The sequence below is a fragment of the Tursiops truncatus genome, chromosome 3 (assembly GCF_011762595.2).
Source record: "Tursiops truncatus isolate mTurTru1 chromosome 3, mTurTru1.mat.Y, whole genome shotgun sequence".
In the NCBI taxonomy this organism is placed as follows: Eukaryota; Metazoa; Chordata; class Mammalia; order Artiodactyla; family Delphinidae; genus Tursiops; species Tursiops truncatus.
Genome location: NC_047036.1, coordinates 64,103,920 through 64,121,186, shown reverse-complemented (window position 1 = coordinate 64,121,186; position 17,267 = coordinate 64,103,920). Strand labels below are relative to the sequence as shown.

At 41.8% G+C, this 17,267-nt stretch overlaps 1 protein-coding gene across 8 annotated transcripts in view; it reads right to left on the bottom strand.

The window, feature by feature from the left end:
- The window catches only part of RASGRF2 (Ras protein specific guanine nucleotide releasing factor 2), a 233,180-nt gene that overhangs the window by 11,480 nt on the left and 204,433 nt on the right, over nt 1-17,267 (bottom strand). For 7 of the 8 annotated variants that reach the window (XR_012330743.1, XM_073802262.1, XM_073802259.1 and 4 more), the window contains 4 exons: nt 7,380-7,440; nt 6,962-7,065; nt 4,751-4,835; nt 1,797-1,994 (listed from right to left, as the gene is read on the bottom strand). Coding sequence is in view for 6 of the 8 variants with exons in the window: in XM_073802262.1 (XP_073658363.1) it covers nt 1,797-1,994; nt 4,751-4,835; nt 6,962-7,065; nt 7,380-7,440 (448 nt within the window). In the remaining 2 variants the exon portion in view is untranslated. Of the gene's footprint in view, nt 1-1,796; nt 1,995-4,750; nt 4,836-6,961; nt 7,066-7,379; nt 7,441-17,267 lie in introns of those variants that run through there. The other variant, XR_012330744.1, reaches the window with a different exon arrangement.

The window sequence follows — 17,267 nt, the reverse complement described above, 5'->3', positions numbered from 1 at the left end:
AACAGATCTGTGGTTGCCAGGAGTTAGGGAGGGAGAGGGGGGAAGGTGGCTGGGGCTATAAAAGGGTGACAGGAGGGATCTTAGTGATAGAACTGTTCTGTATCTTCACTCCGGTGGTGATTACATGCATCTATCCCTGTAATAAAGGCACACTAGACACACACACACATATGCACACACACAAATGAATACATGTAAAAGTAAGGAAGTCTGTATAAGATTGGTGGATGGTACCAATGGTTAATTTTGTGGTTGTGATATTGTCTGTAGTTATGTGAGATGTTACCACTGGGGGACACTGGGTATAGGGTGGAAGGGATTTCTATTATTTCTTATAATTGCATATGGACCTACAGTGATCTCAAGATTAAAAGTTTTTTAAAAACAGTTTTTATAAAAGCTGTGGCTTTTATTTGCAAGGTCCAGGCTTTATGCACAGAAGAATTTGCCATTTCTAGAGGCCAAACTTGGGATTCTTAGAGCATTCCATTTTTACTAAGGAATGGGGGGAGGGGATAAAAGATATGACTTAGGCTTGGTTTCTTGCTACATAGGGAGGAATTTAAAAGGCTCGGAGAGAGCAAAGAAAATAGAAGAGAGTAAGAAGCAATGTCTCTGAGAGGGGCTTAAACCCTCAGAGGGGGCAACAGAAACCAGACAGCTTTGAGGAAATGTCAGCAGAATATATGCTATTCTTCCTGCCTGAAACCCTTGAGGTGGGCGCCCTGAAGACACCCTTCACCAACTTTGGGTGGTCACAACAAGGCAGGCACAGTGGTCTGTGGAAGAAGGATATGCAGAGAGGGCCTGGCATAAACACTCCTAGCCTCTGGCGCCCATGGGACATGGAGGAGCCTAGAAAGTTCCCCCAACACCCTTTGAGAGGGTCAAGTGAGTTATCTAGTAATGAAGAATTAGCCTGCCCACTAGGGATCAGCAAGGGGCACCACAGCCTGTAGTAGAGGTAATACGCACCCCATCTCAGAGAATCAGCAGAGCCAGTGAGAGATGAATGGGAGGTGAGGTCAGTCAGGCTCCCTGCGTGCAATAACCATGCCATGTTCCTGGTAGGGTAGGTTGACCATTTGAACACCAGGCACAGGCAACTCACAGCGACTTGTACCCAATGACTAAACTGCCAAAGACTACAGCAGGAGGCCAGTGGGTGCACACAGCCTTCCACAAGCCCGGAAAAGCCCTCCCTAACACCCACTGACACTCAGGGGGAAGAGCAGGGGGGAAATGGTGATGTCACTTGAATCCTGAAATTATCTGAAGGAAAAAGTAAGCGTGAACAAGCTAAGTCCAATTAAAAGAAAATTAAGAAGTTATATTTCTTCACATTCAAGTCATTATGCCAAAACTTGACTACCTGAATGACAAAGAAGAGGTGAACATGGAGGCCCTCTATCCCTGGTCTTTGGCCCTAAGGCATTTGTACCTTTGAGGGAGAAAGAATGGATCCACGGACATCACTGTGCTCACTTGGAATCAATGCGCCCTCCCTAAATGATTCAGGGAACACCTCCTGACTGTCAACCACATTGTCTGAAGTTGTCCCCAGATATGTTATAATGAGTGTTTTGGTTTGTATTTTCTTTTCTAAATTAACCATTTAGAAACACATATGAGCAGAATCAATTAAGTGGTAAGAACACAGTAATTACCCACCTTTCTTTGGCAACGGAGCTGCACATTTCAGCTAATTATTTCCTAATCAGTAATATTTATCCTGGCTCTGGTCTCCCAGTCTCTCCTCCTCGCGGCAGCGGGAGGTGTCGCCCGCTGGTGCTCACCTGCTTGGACACCTTGGCCCAGGTTTTCTTCAGCCGGTAGATAGCACTTCTGTTTAAGGCCGAGGTGATCTCCAGCACGCCGTTGTAGTTGTGCAGGCACCGGCAGATGTCCGCCACGGCCACCCACTTCTCAATTGCGTTGGCTCGGGAGCTGATATCCGCATAATTCATGATCTGGGAGGCCACCAGGTTACTCATCTGAGACAATGGAAAAGCCAAGAGAGGGCAGCTAAGAGCCAAAGCAATTCATGCAGGCACGATACCTGAATTACCTACAGAAATGTCAGCAAAGCAGGTGTCAAGGGATGTGAGATCATGGTCCATTTAGATATCAACCTTCTGAAGAAACTAAAGTCTGTAATGGTAACAATAACAACACACGAATGAACACCTGCTCATCCTGAGTGAAGAGAGGGGTTGTTTGGGATCAGCTTGTTGGGGGAAGAGGTGGTTTTGCTAATCAGTAATTTTGATGGAGGAGTCATTTCCAATAATTATTGAGAGAATGGCAGAGAACGAGCTAACCCCTGAGGAATGGCAACCTTTGCAGATCAGGGGTTTCACTTCTTGGGGCCTCTCCCAATGTTCCTTGGGTCCCAACGATGTGGGGATATTCACTCTAGGAAGCCTCAGTTAGCACAAAGAAAACACATTTCCTCCCAATCAAATCAAACTCTAACCTACCAACTCTCAAACCAGAAACACTTAGGTGCAGAAGAGAGAACATTTTCATCTTATCTTGCTGAATTTTTTTTCCACCAGCAGTTAAAGGGACCAATAGTTTCAAGGCTAAGCACTGTAATTCTATTAGTTAACGCCAAGAGAAAAAGAGGCAACTTAAGAAGCTCAACACTTAGAATATGGAAAGGAAAAGACTAGAACAGGATTGGTTACTAATAAAGGGAATCTGGGGTCCATAATCTTATATCCATATACTAAATCTGATGAGTACACCAATTCTTTGATAATTCCATAGGTATTTTAAATCTCACAGGGCCTCAGAACTATCATTGTGCATATTTATTAAAGAAATTATTTTGTACTGAGCACCCAGTAAGGACCATTCTTTTAGGTTGTGGGAACAGGAAAAATAAATAAATCAGTCTCCCTGACCTTAAGGCACTGAGCCTGGTTAGGTGGGAAGGTGAGGAGAGGCAGACAGAAACAAGTAAATACCACAAAGCGAAATGCAAAGCTAGGGCTGTGGGGCGGGGGGGGGTGGTGGAGCTTGAGAAATAGAGGCAGCATGGGGCAGGTGGCCTAGTACAGAGGAGAGAGATTGTGCCTGCACTGAACCCTGAAGCGTGAGGAGAAGCTAGCTACTGCTTCCCATCAAAGTAGAGGAGTGTCTGCAAAGGGACAGAGGGGGAAGGCGTGGTGGCATGGAGGATCTGGCAGCTGTCTGAGGAGCACGGGGGTTGGTGAGAGACAAGGTTGACAGGAGGCAGGGCTCCTGTAGGCCAGGTTGAGCGGCTGGGGCCGTACTGTGAAGGTGAGAGGAAGCCACTGACAAAATTTCATCAAAGAGATATAATTAGATGGGCCTCCGAGAGAAGTTATTTCCGTGCCACTGTGTGAAGAAAGGGTTGGGTGTCAGTGAGATGGGGGTGGGGAGATAGTGAGTTAGGAGCTCCCAGAGAAAAGAATGAAAGGCCAAATCAAGATTATGGCAGTGGGAAGGGAGGGGAAAAGAAGAGTCTGAGATGTGTAGATTTAGGGTTCACTAACATGTTGAGGGGTGAGCGAGGTGGAGAAAGGAGAAGAAGGGGTCGAAGATGACCTCTAGATTCCGTGCTTGGTTGAGTGAGTGGCTGGTGGGACCATTACCCAAGACCAAGAACAGAGAATAAGATGAAGAAGCAGGCTTGGTGGGTCTGGGAGGAACTCTGATGATGAGTTCCATCTGCAATCTGGACACAGTGCAAGTGGCCACCCAAGTAGAGACATGTGGGTATGGAGCCTGGGACCGAACCTCTGATTTGAGTGTCCATTTCATCCCAAGTGTATGTACAGCACAGGCAAAAAAGAAAATAAAATCCGTTTATTGTGCACAGAAGGGGCTCTGCTTCTCAAAGAGTGGCCCAGACAGGTCATGTGTCCTGTCCTTTAGGAAGCAGTGACATTTGATGCTTGTTATGTAATAACACCTATTCCACATGTACCCTCAGCAAAGCACTGTCTTGGGAATTTGCACTGTTGTTTTGTATTTTGATTCTGGATGACATTAATTTACCTACAGGTTTCCTGGTAGTCTTTTTTTTTTTTTTTTTAAACATCATCATTACTCTTTTTACCGTACTTTAGTAGAATTGAAAAGGGAGCCTTCCCTTTGCCGGGATAGGCCTGAAGACATTCCAACATCTGTGGCTCTTCCACAGGACTAAGACCAGTAGGACAGCACCAATAGGGAGGAGGAGGGTATAAAAGTAACTCCATCTAAACTGCTGCAGAAGAGCAGAGGGGGAGATGGACCAACAGCTGGTTACCTCTGCACGCAGTCTCAGCATCACTGTAATTACGCTCAGAGAGGTTCCTTCCCACCCTGGAATGTACTGGGACTGAATGTTCAGTAATAATGAGGAGGAGCTGTAGCAACCCAGCCTTACCATCACCAGGACCACCAGGGGCCAGTGACACAGTGCTGTTAGAACCAGTCAATCTACGACCATGAAGTAATCATGATCATGATAAAAATAATAGCAGCTACCTATGCATCACTGAGCACTTACCAGACTTGTGTACCATCAAATGTGAACTGGAAGGTAACTGGAAGTAATCACATCACTGTGAACTCTTAGAGGATATTTAAGCTTTTTTTTTTTTTTTAACATTCCATCAGTTTTGTTTAAAAAGTGGGTGGAAGACTTCTTTTAATTTAGAGAAGGCATCTCAAGACCTGATATTCATCTTCCTATAACACTCCCACCCAAGGTTTTATTTTTGTGGTTACTCACATCATTGAAGTGTTGGCTGGTTTTCATAATGTAAGGTGTTCTTTCATTTTTATCCAGCTTCATCCACCCCTGCCCAAGAAATTCTCTGAAAATTCAAAACAAAACACAAAATCAATTAAGTTTTTTAAGGGTGCCCATGATCCTGAATAATTATTATGAATATTATATACATTAAACTTGACATTGCCCAACCCTGCTGCTCCATCTCAAATGAACTTTAGCTCAATTCTACCATTTCACCACTTGATGCCAAAAAGAAAAAGATTCTTCAGTTTCAGTTTTCTCTTATAAATGTTTGGAACCGGGTCCCTATTAGGATCATTATAAAGGCTTCTCTGAAATTGGAAAACAATGACAAGAGGAATAAAGAGCTTAAGTACTAACTCAGAGACCAAGACCATTTTCCCTGGATCACCTTGAAAAAATCTTAAGCCTTAGCAGAAGGCTTGAAAAATCCATCACTACCAAAAATGTTAATCAAGAACAGCATGTTTTCCTCCACTTTGCTCTGACAGTCTCCAGGAGAATGTCAATTCCGTGGGCAGGGACTTTCCTTTGTTCGCCCCAGAGCCCGGAACAGTACACGTGGTAAGGGCCGAATGAACAAATGCTGGTGTTAGCACTTTGCAGCCCGTTCGTGTGAGGAAGGCAGTTACGGTGGTGGGAGCTCAGCCTGGAGGAAGGTCTGTCTTCTGAATAACATCCCTGCTCCTTCATTTCACTCATGAGTGGGTCACTGGATCACAGCAAGCGAGGGACAATCAAGCTGGAGCATACAGGAGTTATTTTGTCAAGGCATTACCGAAATTAAAATGAAATTACTCTGACACATTCTTAATCCACCAATGTTGACTGAGTCCCTTGACGTGGGTGGTACTGTTCCCATCCTGCAAGGCTGTTGGACACAAAGATGTGCTTTTTCTACGGATGAAAATTGGTACATGTTCACAGCAGCAGAGAGGAGGAGAGGTGAGAGGGTCCCAGGAAGAGACCACACCAAGGGCAACCACAAAGATTCAGCCTTTGCTGTTTCTCCTCTTCCATACTGGTCATGCTCCCCTCCCTCCTGAATCCTCACTGCACTGGAGGATAGTCAGGAGGTGGGGGGAAGAGGCACCGCACTCCTAACTCAAGTCATCAAATAGTCAGTGGGTTCATTTGTACGGCCAAGGGGCCACGTTCCTTTTTTCCCCATGTTCATGGATGGGCCTACAATTGCTGAAAGTGGGAAATAAGATAAAATGCATAAAAGAAAAGTCTGCAGGAGCATCTTCCAGCCCTGCCCCTTCTATTGTAGCTCTGACCACCAACACGGCTATGCCTGAGCCTCCATCATCCTGGATGTCCTCTTCTCTACATACAACATGGACCACAGTCATACCTCTTACCCAGCCCCTCCCATACCTTTCATTTAGTTATAATTTCACAGGGGACTTATGCCAACAGTTGTTATTTGTCCACACAAAGGCCTTGTTTGTAGAGCTGCTGATTAGGACAGCAGGAGGGGGCTTAAAGAGCCTCCCTTACTCTGCACACGAGACAGTTAAAAGGCAGTAGTGACATGGATGCTCATTACGTGACAGCGTTCACTCGGCAGATACCCACTCCAAGTGTGCTCTGTGCAAAGCGCTGTCTTGGGAGTCTACGCTGTTCTGGAGTCTCGATGCTCAGCAATACCACCTGCTGATTTATGGACATGGGGGAAAAATTGCAGCAGAATTTACAGAATTTCCCAACATCAGTGTTTCTCAAAGTATAGTCTTAGCTCACGCAGAATTATCTGGGATTCTCATTGAAAATGTAGTTTCCTGGGCCTCAAACCTACTGGAATCAGGATTTCTGCCGGGGGGGGGTGGCCAGGGGGCGGTACCTAGGGATGTACATTTTGAACAGGTTTCCCAAATGATTTTAGGCACCATGAAGTTTGAGAACCACTGTTATACTGTATTGCGGTTTCTATAACACAAAGATGTGAGAGGACAGAGAACTTCGCCTTCTATGGTAACTGTAGCACATACAGAAACACAAGACTGACCATCTTGAGAGTTCCCAATATTTCTATATAAATATTTCCAACATATAGTGGAACCAAAAGACATTCAAGTGGGACAAAACCAACATAAGACTAAGAGCCACAGCTCTGCGCACACGCATCTGCTGAGGAACAATGTCAGCTGTAAGGCAGCCCTGCGGCTGTGAGGGCACACTCACTCGTAGGGAATGCTTCTGAAAACGATGTGGTCCAGGAGGGTGATCTGCTCAGCCAGCTCCATGGCCGACAAGGTCTCAAAGCACTCGGCCTTCGGACAGTCTGTCTGCAAGAGATGAGGGCAGGGAATGAAACACACTCGGAAGCAAGGTGCCTGCCAGCTCACTGCAGCTGCTTGGAGTACAAAGTCCACCCTGGATTCCAGCTATGAAGAAAATGGCAGAAAGTTCAGAAATAACAGCCGGCATTAACATCATGGACCAACTGCTAAACCCCAAAGCCAAATCTGGTTCTTCTCACACAGTTACAGCGACAGAATATACAGTCCAGAACCCAGTTATCAGTTATGGGCACAGTGCTTGCCTTTGAGAGGTGAGTCTTACATATAATTGTGCAGGATAAGACCACGGCTGAACTTACCAGTTGAATTATATCCTCCAGTTTTAGGTGGATGTCATCTTGATCATCTTGTGAAAGGGCCCTAAAAAAAAGTCAAAATACCCTCCATGAAAAGAAAATAGACATCCCAGAAATGAAATGACAAAATGCAGTTCAGTTTTCCCTGGATGGAAGTCGGAGGGCTCCGGTCTGCGAGGCTGTGGAGACGTGAATTGAAGACAGAGGGTCAAGGAAACAGGAAGACACACATGTTAAAGGCAGAGGAGGATCATCAAGAGAGCTGACTTATAACACGGAGCCAAGCTTTTACATACAAGTTGTAAATAAAACACCCACTGTGAAAGTGAAGCAGAGGGTAAGCTGGTGCTTTGCGTTACTGAGCGGATCTATGCCACGAATCTGGGTGCCTTGCGTTGCTATCAGTCAGGGTTTCTAACAGGCCTAAGTGTTCAATCCACAATCCTCCAGCCCCTACCCTGGCCCCTCCCTGCTGATGCTGAGGCAGAAGATGCAGACATAGGTAGACCAGAAGCTCAGGGGGGTTCCTGGGTAGCAAGAGTTCAAACAATACCAGGTAGAAAGCCAGCAGGTGAACTCTTCCCCTTTGCTTCCCAGATGGGCTTTCCTGAGACACATTTGGTACTGTGTCCCCACATGTGGTGTTATTCAGCTCTCAGTAAATATTTTTTTTGATCAGTGACAAATGAGTAACTGAATACATAAGTTAAGGTGGGTGCTGGTTCCAGAGTGACAGTGATACTTTCAAGTCCAAGAGAAGTTCAGGGTCCAGGAAAATTAACCTGATTATATAACTTGCCATCTGGACCAAACACTTCAAGTGTCCTAAAATGAAGGCATAATCACATATTAAAAGTATTAAAATATTTAAACAGTGCCCAATCATGTAGCCTGTCTGCTGGAGGACACTAGTTTTAAAAAGCAACAATGATGTGATGTTCTATTGTGTTCTGAGTTGATAAAAACAAAACTATCACCCTCGAAAATACAAAATCAACTGAGGAGGGTAATTGTATGCTCATTACATGCCAGGCATGTGCTAACCATCTGACACACACTCTCTCCTATATCATAAAAAATCCCTATAAAGTAAGCATTATTATCTCCATTTTATAGATGAGGAAACAAAAGCTCAAAGAAATGGACTAACTGGCCCAGGGTTCGGTCCAGTTTGCTTTCCTGTTGCTCTTGCTTGTCATGAGCAGGCTTATGAAAGGCACTACTTCAAAGGTTCAGCATAGAACACACACCAGAAAAGGTCAATTCCTTTTCCTCCATCTTCCTTCTCTCTAACAAAAGTTCTTGGCTGTTTACCCGGGAGCAGAATCCTTCTAGATCACAGGAATGGCAATCCTCTTGTCTGCAATTAGCCGTATCATTTGTGAGAAGAAAAAGTCACCATATGCTAAAGGGAAGATTAAGGTGAGGAAAAAATAAGTAAACATAACTCTTTCTCCAAAGACTGTTACATCACACTTAAGGGTTAGACACAGGGGAAAAGTGACTCTTTCCCAAAGCGCATGTCATCCTTTCTACGGTAGCCTGTGTTCTTGGAGAGAGATCAGTGGCCTTATAACTCTGTGTACCTGTGGAAAAGATCCTTTTTATGAGGCTGGGCAATATTCTTAGCTTGGAAAGAAATGGTCCAGAAGTTATTTCGCTTCTATCAAATGTTTCTCTCCTCAACGATCTTACGCTAATGTTCCAAGATACATCTGGTCCCATTCAGTTACCTCACATTTCTCTCTTCAAAAGAGTCTGCCCTGTAAATCAAAAGAAATGCTATCTCTTTCGAAAATGTCCCCTTAGAACAAAAGTTCTTAATCCTAGAGTATCACTAAATAATCTCTAGAGGTCCACAAACTTTAAAAAATGATATGCAAATGTTTGCATATATTCATATGTTCATTTTTCTGAGAGGAGACTGCTTCCATCATATTCTTTTTGGGAATCCATGACCCCCAACAAGGTTGAAAATAACTATAGAAATGTATACTCTGCCATAAAATGGCATGTGACATTCTGTAAAATACAAAAGATTTTCAGTATTATTATTAAGGAACCAGCTCCAGAATTTGATGCCCACCCATGAATTCATTAGTGATGGCAAGTCGAATTCTTTTTTCTTTTTTTTTTTATGCTTATAGTTACAGTTTTATTATAAAGGATATAACTCGGGAACAGCCAAGTAAAAGGAAGAGATGCATAGGGCAAGTCGAATTCTTAAGGTAGATGTGACCCGAGGAAATAGCTCAGAACAATATAGAGATGTGTTTAATAAATGAGGATGATCCAGCTGTCAAAAAAACACTTCGCACCCAAATTAAAAGTGATTAGAAAGTAAAAAACTAAATTGATGACTAATTATCTTTGAAGGCCTTTTCAAGCCAGGAAAGGAGGTGAACAAAATCCACCTAGTAAGAGAGGTAGGCCCCTGACTCCAAGTAAGAGTAGGAGCAAGACGTCATTTTGGTGTAAAAGTTCTAATGGGTCTGAACAAAATAAATGCTACGTCTAAACACCGACATGTCAAATATTCTTGACCTGTAACGTGTAAACATCCACAGTGAGTACCTTAGCTGGATGTATCAAGTACCTTAGCTTGATACAATCGCCTGGATTTCCTTTGATTCTGGTCAACTGATTCGATTAAACCAAGCAAAACATTTATCCTGGCCTGTTCATTTGAACACCTGGTTTATTGTATGAAGCAATTTGAAGAAAGTAGTTTTTCTTCTACAAAAAAAAAAGGAGTCTAACGCTGCTTGGGGCTGTGTGAGGTTTGTGGGTCCCCTTTTCATGACTGAACCCACTCCAGTTGACCATCCAAGAAGTCAATCATTGTTTCTTTTCATTCTATGGCATGTTAGTTGTCTACAAAAAACACTATACTGCATAGATTCAGAAGCCAGCTGGTCAGACAACGTTGGAGGGTCGTGGTATTTTAGGAATATAAAAATCTTGAGCAGAGGTTTTTATTCACAAACAGGGCCACAAACTACCGATGCTAATTAAACTTCTTCAGCATAAAGTAATCCCTGTGACACTGTGTAAGGAGGGGATGATTCATCATAGAAAGCTTTCACTTTACTGCATTAATGTATTATGTGTTTAAATATATGTGTCATGTTTATATCTCACTGTTATATGACTTGAATGCATCTAAATCTTTAACATCGGGACTATTTTTTTTTTTTTTTTAACCTCTCACAATCCTAACTTGTATTCGAAGGGAGGTGTGTTCAAAAACGTTCCCTTCAGATGTGAAGGCCTCTCTAACCCTGGTCCAGTTCCAACAGAGGATGGATTTGCTTCTAGTCTTCTGACTACCTTAGAGTTTGATGAATACTCCAGGATCCTGGGTTTTCCCCACATGTATCACCCATTATGATCAATTTACTATTTATGCACTTATAATGCAATACCAGATTAAAAACTTAAAAGGAAACGGGATTATGCAAATTCTATTAACTAGAAAATTTCCCCTTCAAGTGTAGAAATCATGTAGTCTTAAAAACAGAGCCAAGAGCAACTGGCCTCTGTTCTCGAATGGGCTGCTTGCTTGCTACTGTGACGGGCTGGCCTGGGCCCATGGCATGGCCTGCCTCAGACTCTTCTCCTCCCCACCTTGTGAATGGTTTAATCTCATGTTTCTTCTGGGACCTGCCAGACCACCTCTTCCTTCCCATGCTTTCTCAAGCATGACTTTCCTTCCTGCTGGGCTTACTGGAGCCCATTGCTACAGATGCTCTGGTACTTTTTTTTTTAAAAAAAGGCAGATGTCCATGAATGCATGGAAATGTTTAATACTAAATTCTCTTGGTTTCAGCTGAAAATAATTCCCTGTTTGTTTTCAAATTAAGAAATGAACTAACAGGAAAATCTTTATAATTTTCAGGTTGTTAAATAATCCTTTTTATTTCTGCTTCTTTCTCATATACCCCATGATTTCTTTTTTTTCATGAAGAGATTTCATGAATGATAACATTCCTTCAGTTGATGGTTCTGTCTAGGTCTTACTTCCTACTCTACTTTCTAATCATTTTGACATGATTTTTAAAAACACACATTTCATACATATAAACATAAGTATCGGATATGTAAAGTTATCAAACCCCCTAAAAACTAACACACGATTTATTCCTCCTATAAACACAATCTCATGTGCTGGGATAGGGACCCTCATACATAGTGCAAGTGGAATGAATTACTTGGTTGGAGAAATTCAATCAAATATCAGTTGTCTTCTTGTACCAGGGGGTATTTTTTGTTTGTTTTGTTTTGTCTTCCACAAATCTATTCACTGGCTTGTTGGGAAGATAAGTTAGTGCCCCAGGGACTCAGCTGATTCAAACTGTGACTCAGGGTCTGGCTGTCTGCTCAGCTGATGGGCTGGTGACCCCACCGGTATCTGTCAGCTTTAGTTGACATGTTCAGGGCTAAACAAAGCCTTGGTTTTGTTTTGGCTTCATGGGAAGAAAGATGGTGAGAGATGGGAGAATAGGTGGGATAGTGTAACATCTATTCCCTGCTTGGCTCTGCAGGCGGCTTTCGAATTCTTACGGTGGAACCAGGTAAGATGTGAAAAGAGCTGTTTTCACGAGAGAGAGACTCTGGGTTGAGTGAGGCTGCTCTGGGACCCAGGTGGCACAGGGACAGGGCAGGTGGCATCTTTCTCAGCTTTTTGATAAGGAAATGGTGGCTTCACAAGACTGCCAGACAGCATTCTCCACAGAAACCGTGCTGGCACTGAAAGGTCTCTCCCTCAAGTAGCCTCAGGGCAGTGAGCTTGAATAAAGACGCTGAGGCAGGAAAATGACTGGGTTCATTCCTGAGCACATATTTCTTGAGACTTTCAGAATACTTGGAAGACTCTGCAAGGGACTAGAATTCTGGGTGGGCAGCTAAGGGGCACCCCACCAGTGGAATTGCTTTTTGATTTGTTTTTTATTTCTTTTTTTCTTTTACAATATAGTAGTAAGTGGGTTATGACTATGGGGGTTTCTTCGGTAAGAATTTTATTGAGATATAATTCACATACCAAACAATCCACCCATTTAAAGTGTATATATATATATATATATATGTATGTATTTTTTTTTTTTTTTACTATTTTAATACTGGAGTATAATTGCTTCACAATACCGTGTTACTTTCTGTTGCACAACAAAGTGAATCAGCCATATGCATACACATGTCCCCATATCCCCTCCCTCTTGAGCCTCCCTCCCACCCTCCCTATCCCATCCCTCTAGGTCATCGCAAAGCACCGAGCTGATCTCCCTGTGCTATGCTGCTGCTTCCCACCAGCCAACTATTTTACATTTGGTAGTGTATATATGTCGACACTAGTCTCACTTCGCCCCAGCTTCGCCCTCCCACCCCATGTCCTCAAGTCTATTCTCTATGTCTACCTCTTTATTCTCGCTCTGCAACTAGGTTCATCAGAACCTTTCTTTTTTTTTTAGATTCCATATTATGCGTTAGCATACGGTATTTGTTTTTCTCTTTGTGACTTACTTCACTCAGTATGACAGACTCTAGGTCCATCCACCTCACTACAAATAACTCAATTTTGTTTCTTTTTATGGCTGAGTAACATTCCATTGTATATATGTGTCACATCTTCTTTATTCATTCATCTGTCAATGGATATTTAGGTTGCTTCCATGTCCTGGCTATTGTAAATAGAGCTGCAATGAACATTGTGGGACATGTCTCTTTTTGAATTATGGTTTTCTCAGGGTATATGCCCAGTAGTGGGATTCCTGGGTCATATGGTAGTTCTATTTTTAGTTTTTAAAGGAAGCTCCATACTGTTTTCCATAGTGGTTATATCAATTTACATTCCCACCAACAGTGCAGGAGGGTTCCCTTTTCACCACTCCCTTTCCAGCATTTATTGTTTCTAGCTTTTTTGATAATGTCCATTCTGACCGGTGTGAGGTGATACCTCATTGTAGTTCTGATTTGCATTTCTCTAATAATTAGTGATGTTGAACATCTTTTCATGCGCCTCTTGCCCATCTGTATGTCTTCCTTGGTGAAATGTCTATTTAGGTCTTCTGCCCATTTATTAACTGGATTGTTTGCTTTTTTGATATTGAGCTCCATGAGCTGTTTGTATATTTCGGAGATTAATCCTTTGTCTGTTGTTTCATTTGCAAATATTTTCTCCCATTCTGAGGGCTGTCTTTTTGATGGTTTCCTTTGCTGTGCAAAAGCTTTTAAGTTTAGTTAAGTCCCATTTGTTTATTTTTGTTTTTATTTCTGTTACTCTAGGAGGTGGGTCAAAAAAGATCTTGCTGTGATTTATGTCAAAGAGTGTTTTTTCTGTTTTCCTCTAAAAGTTTTATAGTGTCTGGTCTTACATTTAAGTCTTTAATCCATATGGAGTTTAGTTTTGTGTATGGTGTTAGGTAGTATTCTAATTTCATTCTCTTACATGTAGCTGTCCAGTTTTCCCAGCACTACTTATTGAAGAGGCTGCCTTTTCTCCATTGTATGGTCTTGCCTCCTTTGTTGTAAATTAGGTGCCCACATGTGAGTGAGTTTATCTCTGGGCATTCTATCCTGTACCACTGATTCTATATTTATGTTTTTGTGCCAGTACCATGCTGTCTTGATTACTGTAGCTTTGTGGTATAGTTTGAAGTCAGGGAGCCTGATTCCTCCAACTCTGTTTTTCTTTCTCAAGATTGCTTTGGCTATTCGGGGTCTTTTGTGTTTCCATACAAATTGTAAGATTTTTTGTTCTAATTCCATGAAGAATGTCATTGGTAGTTTGATAGGGATTGCATTGAATCTGTAGATTGCTTTGGGTAGTATAGTCATTTTCACAATATTGATTCTTCCAATCCAAGAACATGGTATGTTTCTCCACCTGTTTATGTAATCTTTGACTTCTTTCATCAGTGTTTTATAGTTTTCTGAGTACTTTAGTACTCTAGTCTTTCGACTCCTTAGGCTGGTTTATTCCTAGGTATTTTCTTCTTTTTTTTTTTTTTTTTTTTTTTTTTGCGTTACACAGGGCTCTCACTGTTGTGGCCTCTCCCGCTGTGGAGCACAGGCTCCGGACGCACAGGCCGTGGCCATGGCTCACGGGTCCAGCCGCTCTGTGGCATATAGGATCTTCCTGGACCGGGGCACGAACTCGCATCCCCTGCATCGGCAGGCGGACTCTCAACCACTGCGCCACCAGGGAAGCCCGGTACTTTATTCTTTTTGTTGCAATGGTAAATGAGAGTGTTTCCTTAATTTCTCTTTCTGATTTTTAATTGCTGGTGTATAGGAATGCCAGAGATTTCTGTGCATTAATTTTGTATCCTGCAACCTTACCAAATTCATTGATTAGTTCTAGTAGTTTTCGAGTGGCATCTTTAGGATTTTCTAGGTATAGTATCATGTCATTGGCAAACAGTGACAGTTTTACTTCTTCTTTTCCGATTTGTATTCCTTTTATTTCTTTTTCTTCTCTGATTGCTGTGGCTAAAACTTCCAAAACTATGTTGAATAAGACTGGCGAGAGTGGACATCCTTGTCTTGTTCCTGATCTTAGAGGAAATGCTTTCAGTTTTTCACCATTGAGTATGATGCTTGCTGTGGGTCTGTCATATATGGCCTTTATTATGTTGAGGTAGGCTCCCTCTATGCCCATTTTCTGCAGTTTTTATCATAAATCGGTGTTGAATTTTGTCAGAAGCTTTTTCTGCATCTACTGAGATGATCATATGGTTTTTATTCCTTAATTTGTTAATGTGGTGTATCACATTGATTGATTTGCATATACTGAAGAATCCTTGCATCCCTGGGATAAATCCTACTTGATCATGGTGTATGATCCTTTTAATGTGTTGTTGGATTCTGTTTGCTAGTGTTGTTGGATTCTGTTTGCTAGTATTTTATTCAGGATTCTTGCATCTATGTTCATCAGTGATACTGGCCTATAATTTTCTTTTTTTGTGATATCTTTTTCTGGTTTTGGTATCAGGGTGATGGTGGCTTCGTAGAATGAATTTGGGAGTGTTTCTCCCTCTGCAATTTTTTGGAAGAGTTTGAGAAGGATGGGTGTTAGCTCTTTTCTAAATGTTTGATAGAATTTGCCTGTGAAGCCATCTGGTCCTGGACTTTTGTTTGTTGGGAGATTTTTTTTTTTTTTTTTTTTTTTTTGTGGTATGCAGGCCTCTCATTGTTGTGGCCTCTCCCATTGCGGAGCACAGGCTCCGGACGCGCAGGCTCAGCGGCCATGGCTCACGGGCCTAGCTGCTCCACAACATGTGGGATCTTCCTGGACCGGGGCACGAACCCATGTCCCCTGCATTGGCAGGCGGACTCTCCACCACTGCGCCACCAGGGAAGCCCTGTTGGAAGATTTTTAATTATGGTTTCAATTTTATTACTTGAGATAGGTTTGTTTATATTTTCTAATTCTTCCTGGTTCAGTCTTGGAAAATTGTGCCTATCCAAGAATTTGTCCATTTCTTCATGGTTGTCCATTTTATTGGCATATAGTTGGTTTGTAGTTGTCTCTTATAAACCTTTGTATTTCTGCAGTGTCAGTTGTGATTCCTCCTTTTTCATTTCCAACCTGATTGATTTGCATTCTCTCCCTTTTTTTCTTGATGAGTCTGGCTAAGGGTTTATCAATTTTGTTTATCTTCTCAAAGAACCAGCTTTTAGTTTTATTGATCTTTGTTATTGTTTTCTTTGTTTCTATTTCTTTTATTTCTGCTCTGATCTTTATGATTTCTTTCTTTCTACTGACTTTGGATTTTCTTTGTTCCTTTCTCTAGTTGTTTTAAGTGTAGGCTTAGATTGTTTATTTGAGATTTTTCTTGACGTGAGATTGAATTGCTATAAACTTCCCTCTTAGAACTGCTTTTGCTGCATCTCATAGGTTTTGGGTCGTTGTGTTTTTGTTGTCATTTGTTTCTATGTATTTTTTTATTTCTTCTTTGATTTCTTCAGTGATCTCTTGGTTATTTAGTAGCACACTGTTTAGCCTCCATGTATTTGTGCTTTCTACAGGTTTTTTCCTGTAATTGATTTCCAATCCCACAGCATTGTGGTCAGAAAATATGCTTGATATGATTTCAATTTTCTTAAGTGTACTGAGGTTGATTTGTCCCAAGATGTGATATATCCTGGAGAATGTTCTGTGGCACCTGAGAAGAAAGTGTATTCTGCCACTTTTGGGTGCAATGTTCTATAAATATCAATTATATCTATCTGTTTCATTGTGTCATTTAAAGTTTGTGTTTCCTTATCTATTTTCTGTTTGGATGATCTGTCCATTGGTGTAAGTGGGGTGTTAAAGTCTCCTACTATTATTGTGTTACTGTCAATTTCTCCTTTCATGGTTGTTAGCATTTACCTTAGGTATTTAGGTGCTCCTACGTTGGGTGCATAAACATTTATAATTGTTATATCTTCTTCTTGGATTGATCCTTTGATCATTATGTAGTGTCCCTCCTTATCTCTTGTAGCAGTCTTTATTTTAAAGTCTATTTTATCTGATACAAGTATTGCTACTCCAGCTTTCTGTTGATTTCCATTTGCATGGAATTTCTTTTTCCATCCCTTCACTTTCAGTCTGTATGTGTCCCTAGGTCTGAAGTGGGTCTCTTGTAGACAGCATATATGTGGGTCTTGTTTCTGTATCCATTCAGCCATTTGTGTCTTTTGGTTGGGGCATTTAATCCATTCACATGCAAGGTTATTATCGATATGTATGTTCCCATTATCATTTTCTTAATTGTCTTGGGTTTGTTTTTGTGAGTCTTTTTCTTCTCTTGTGTTTCCCGTTTAGAGAAGTTTCTTTAGCATTTGTTGTAAAGCTCGTTTGGTGGTGCTGAATTCTCTTAGTTTTTGCTTGTCTGAAAAGCTTTTGAC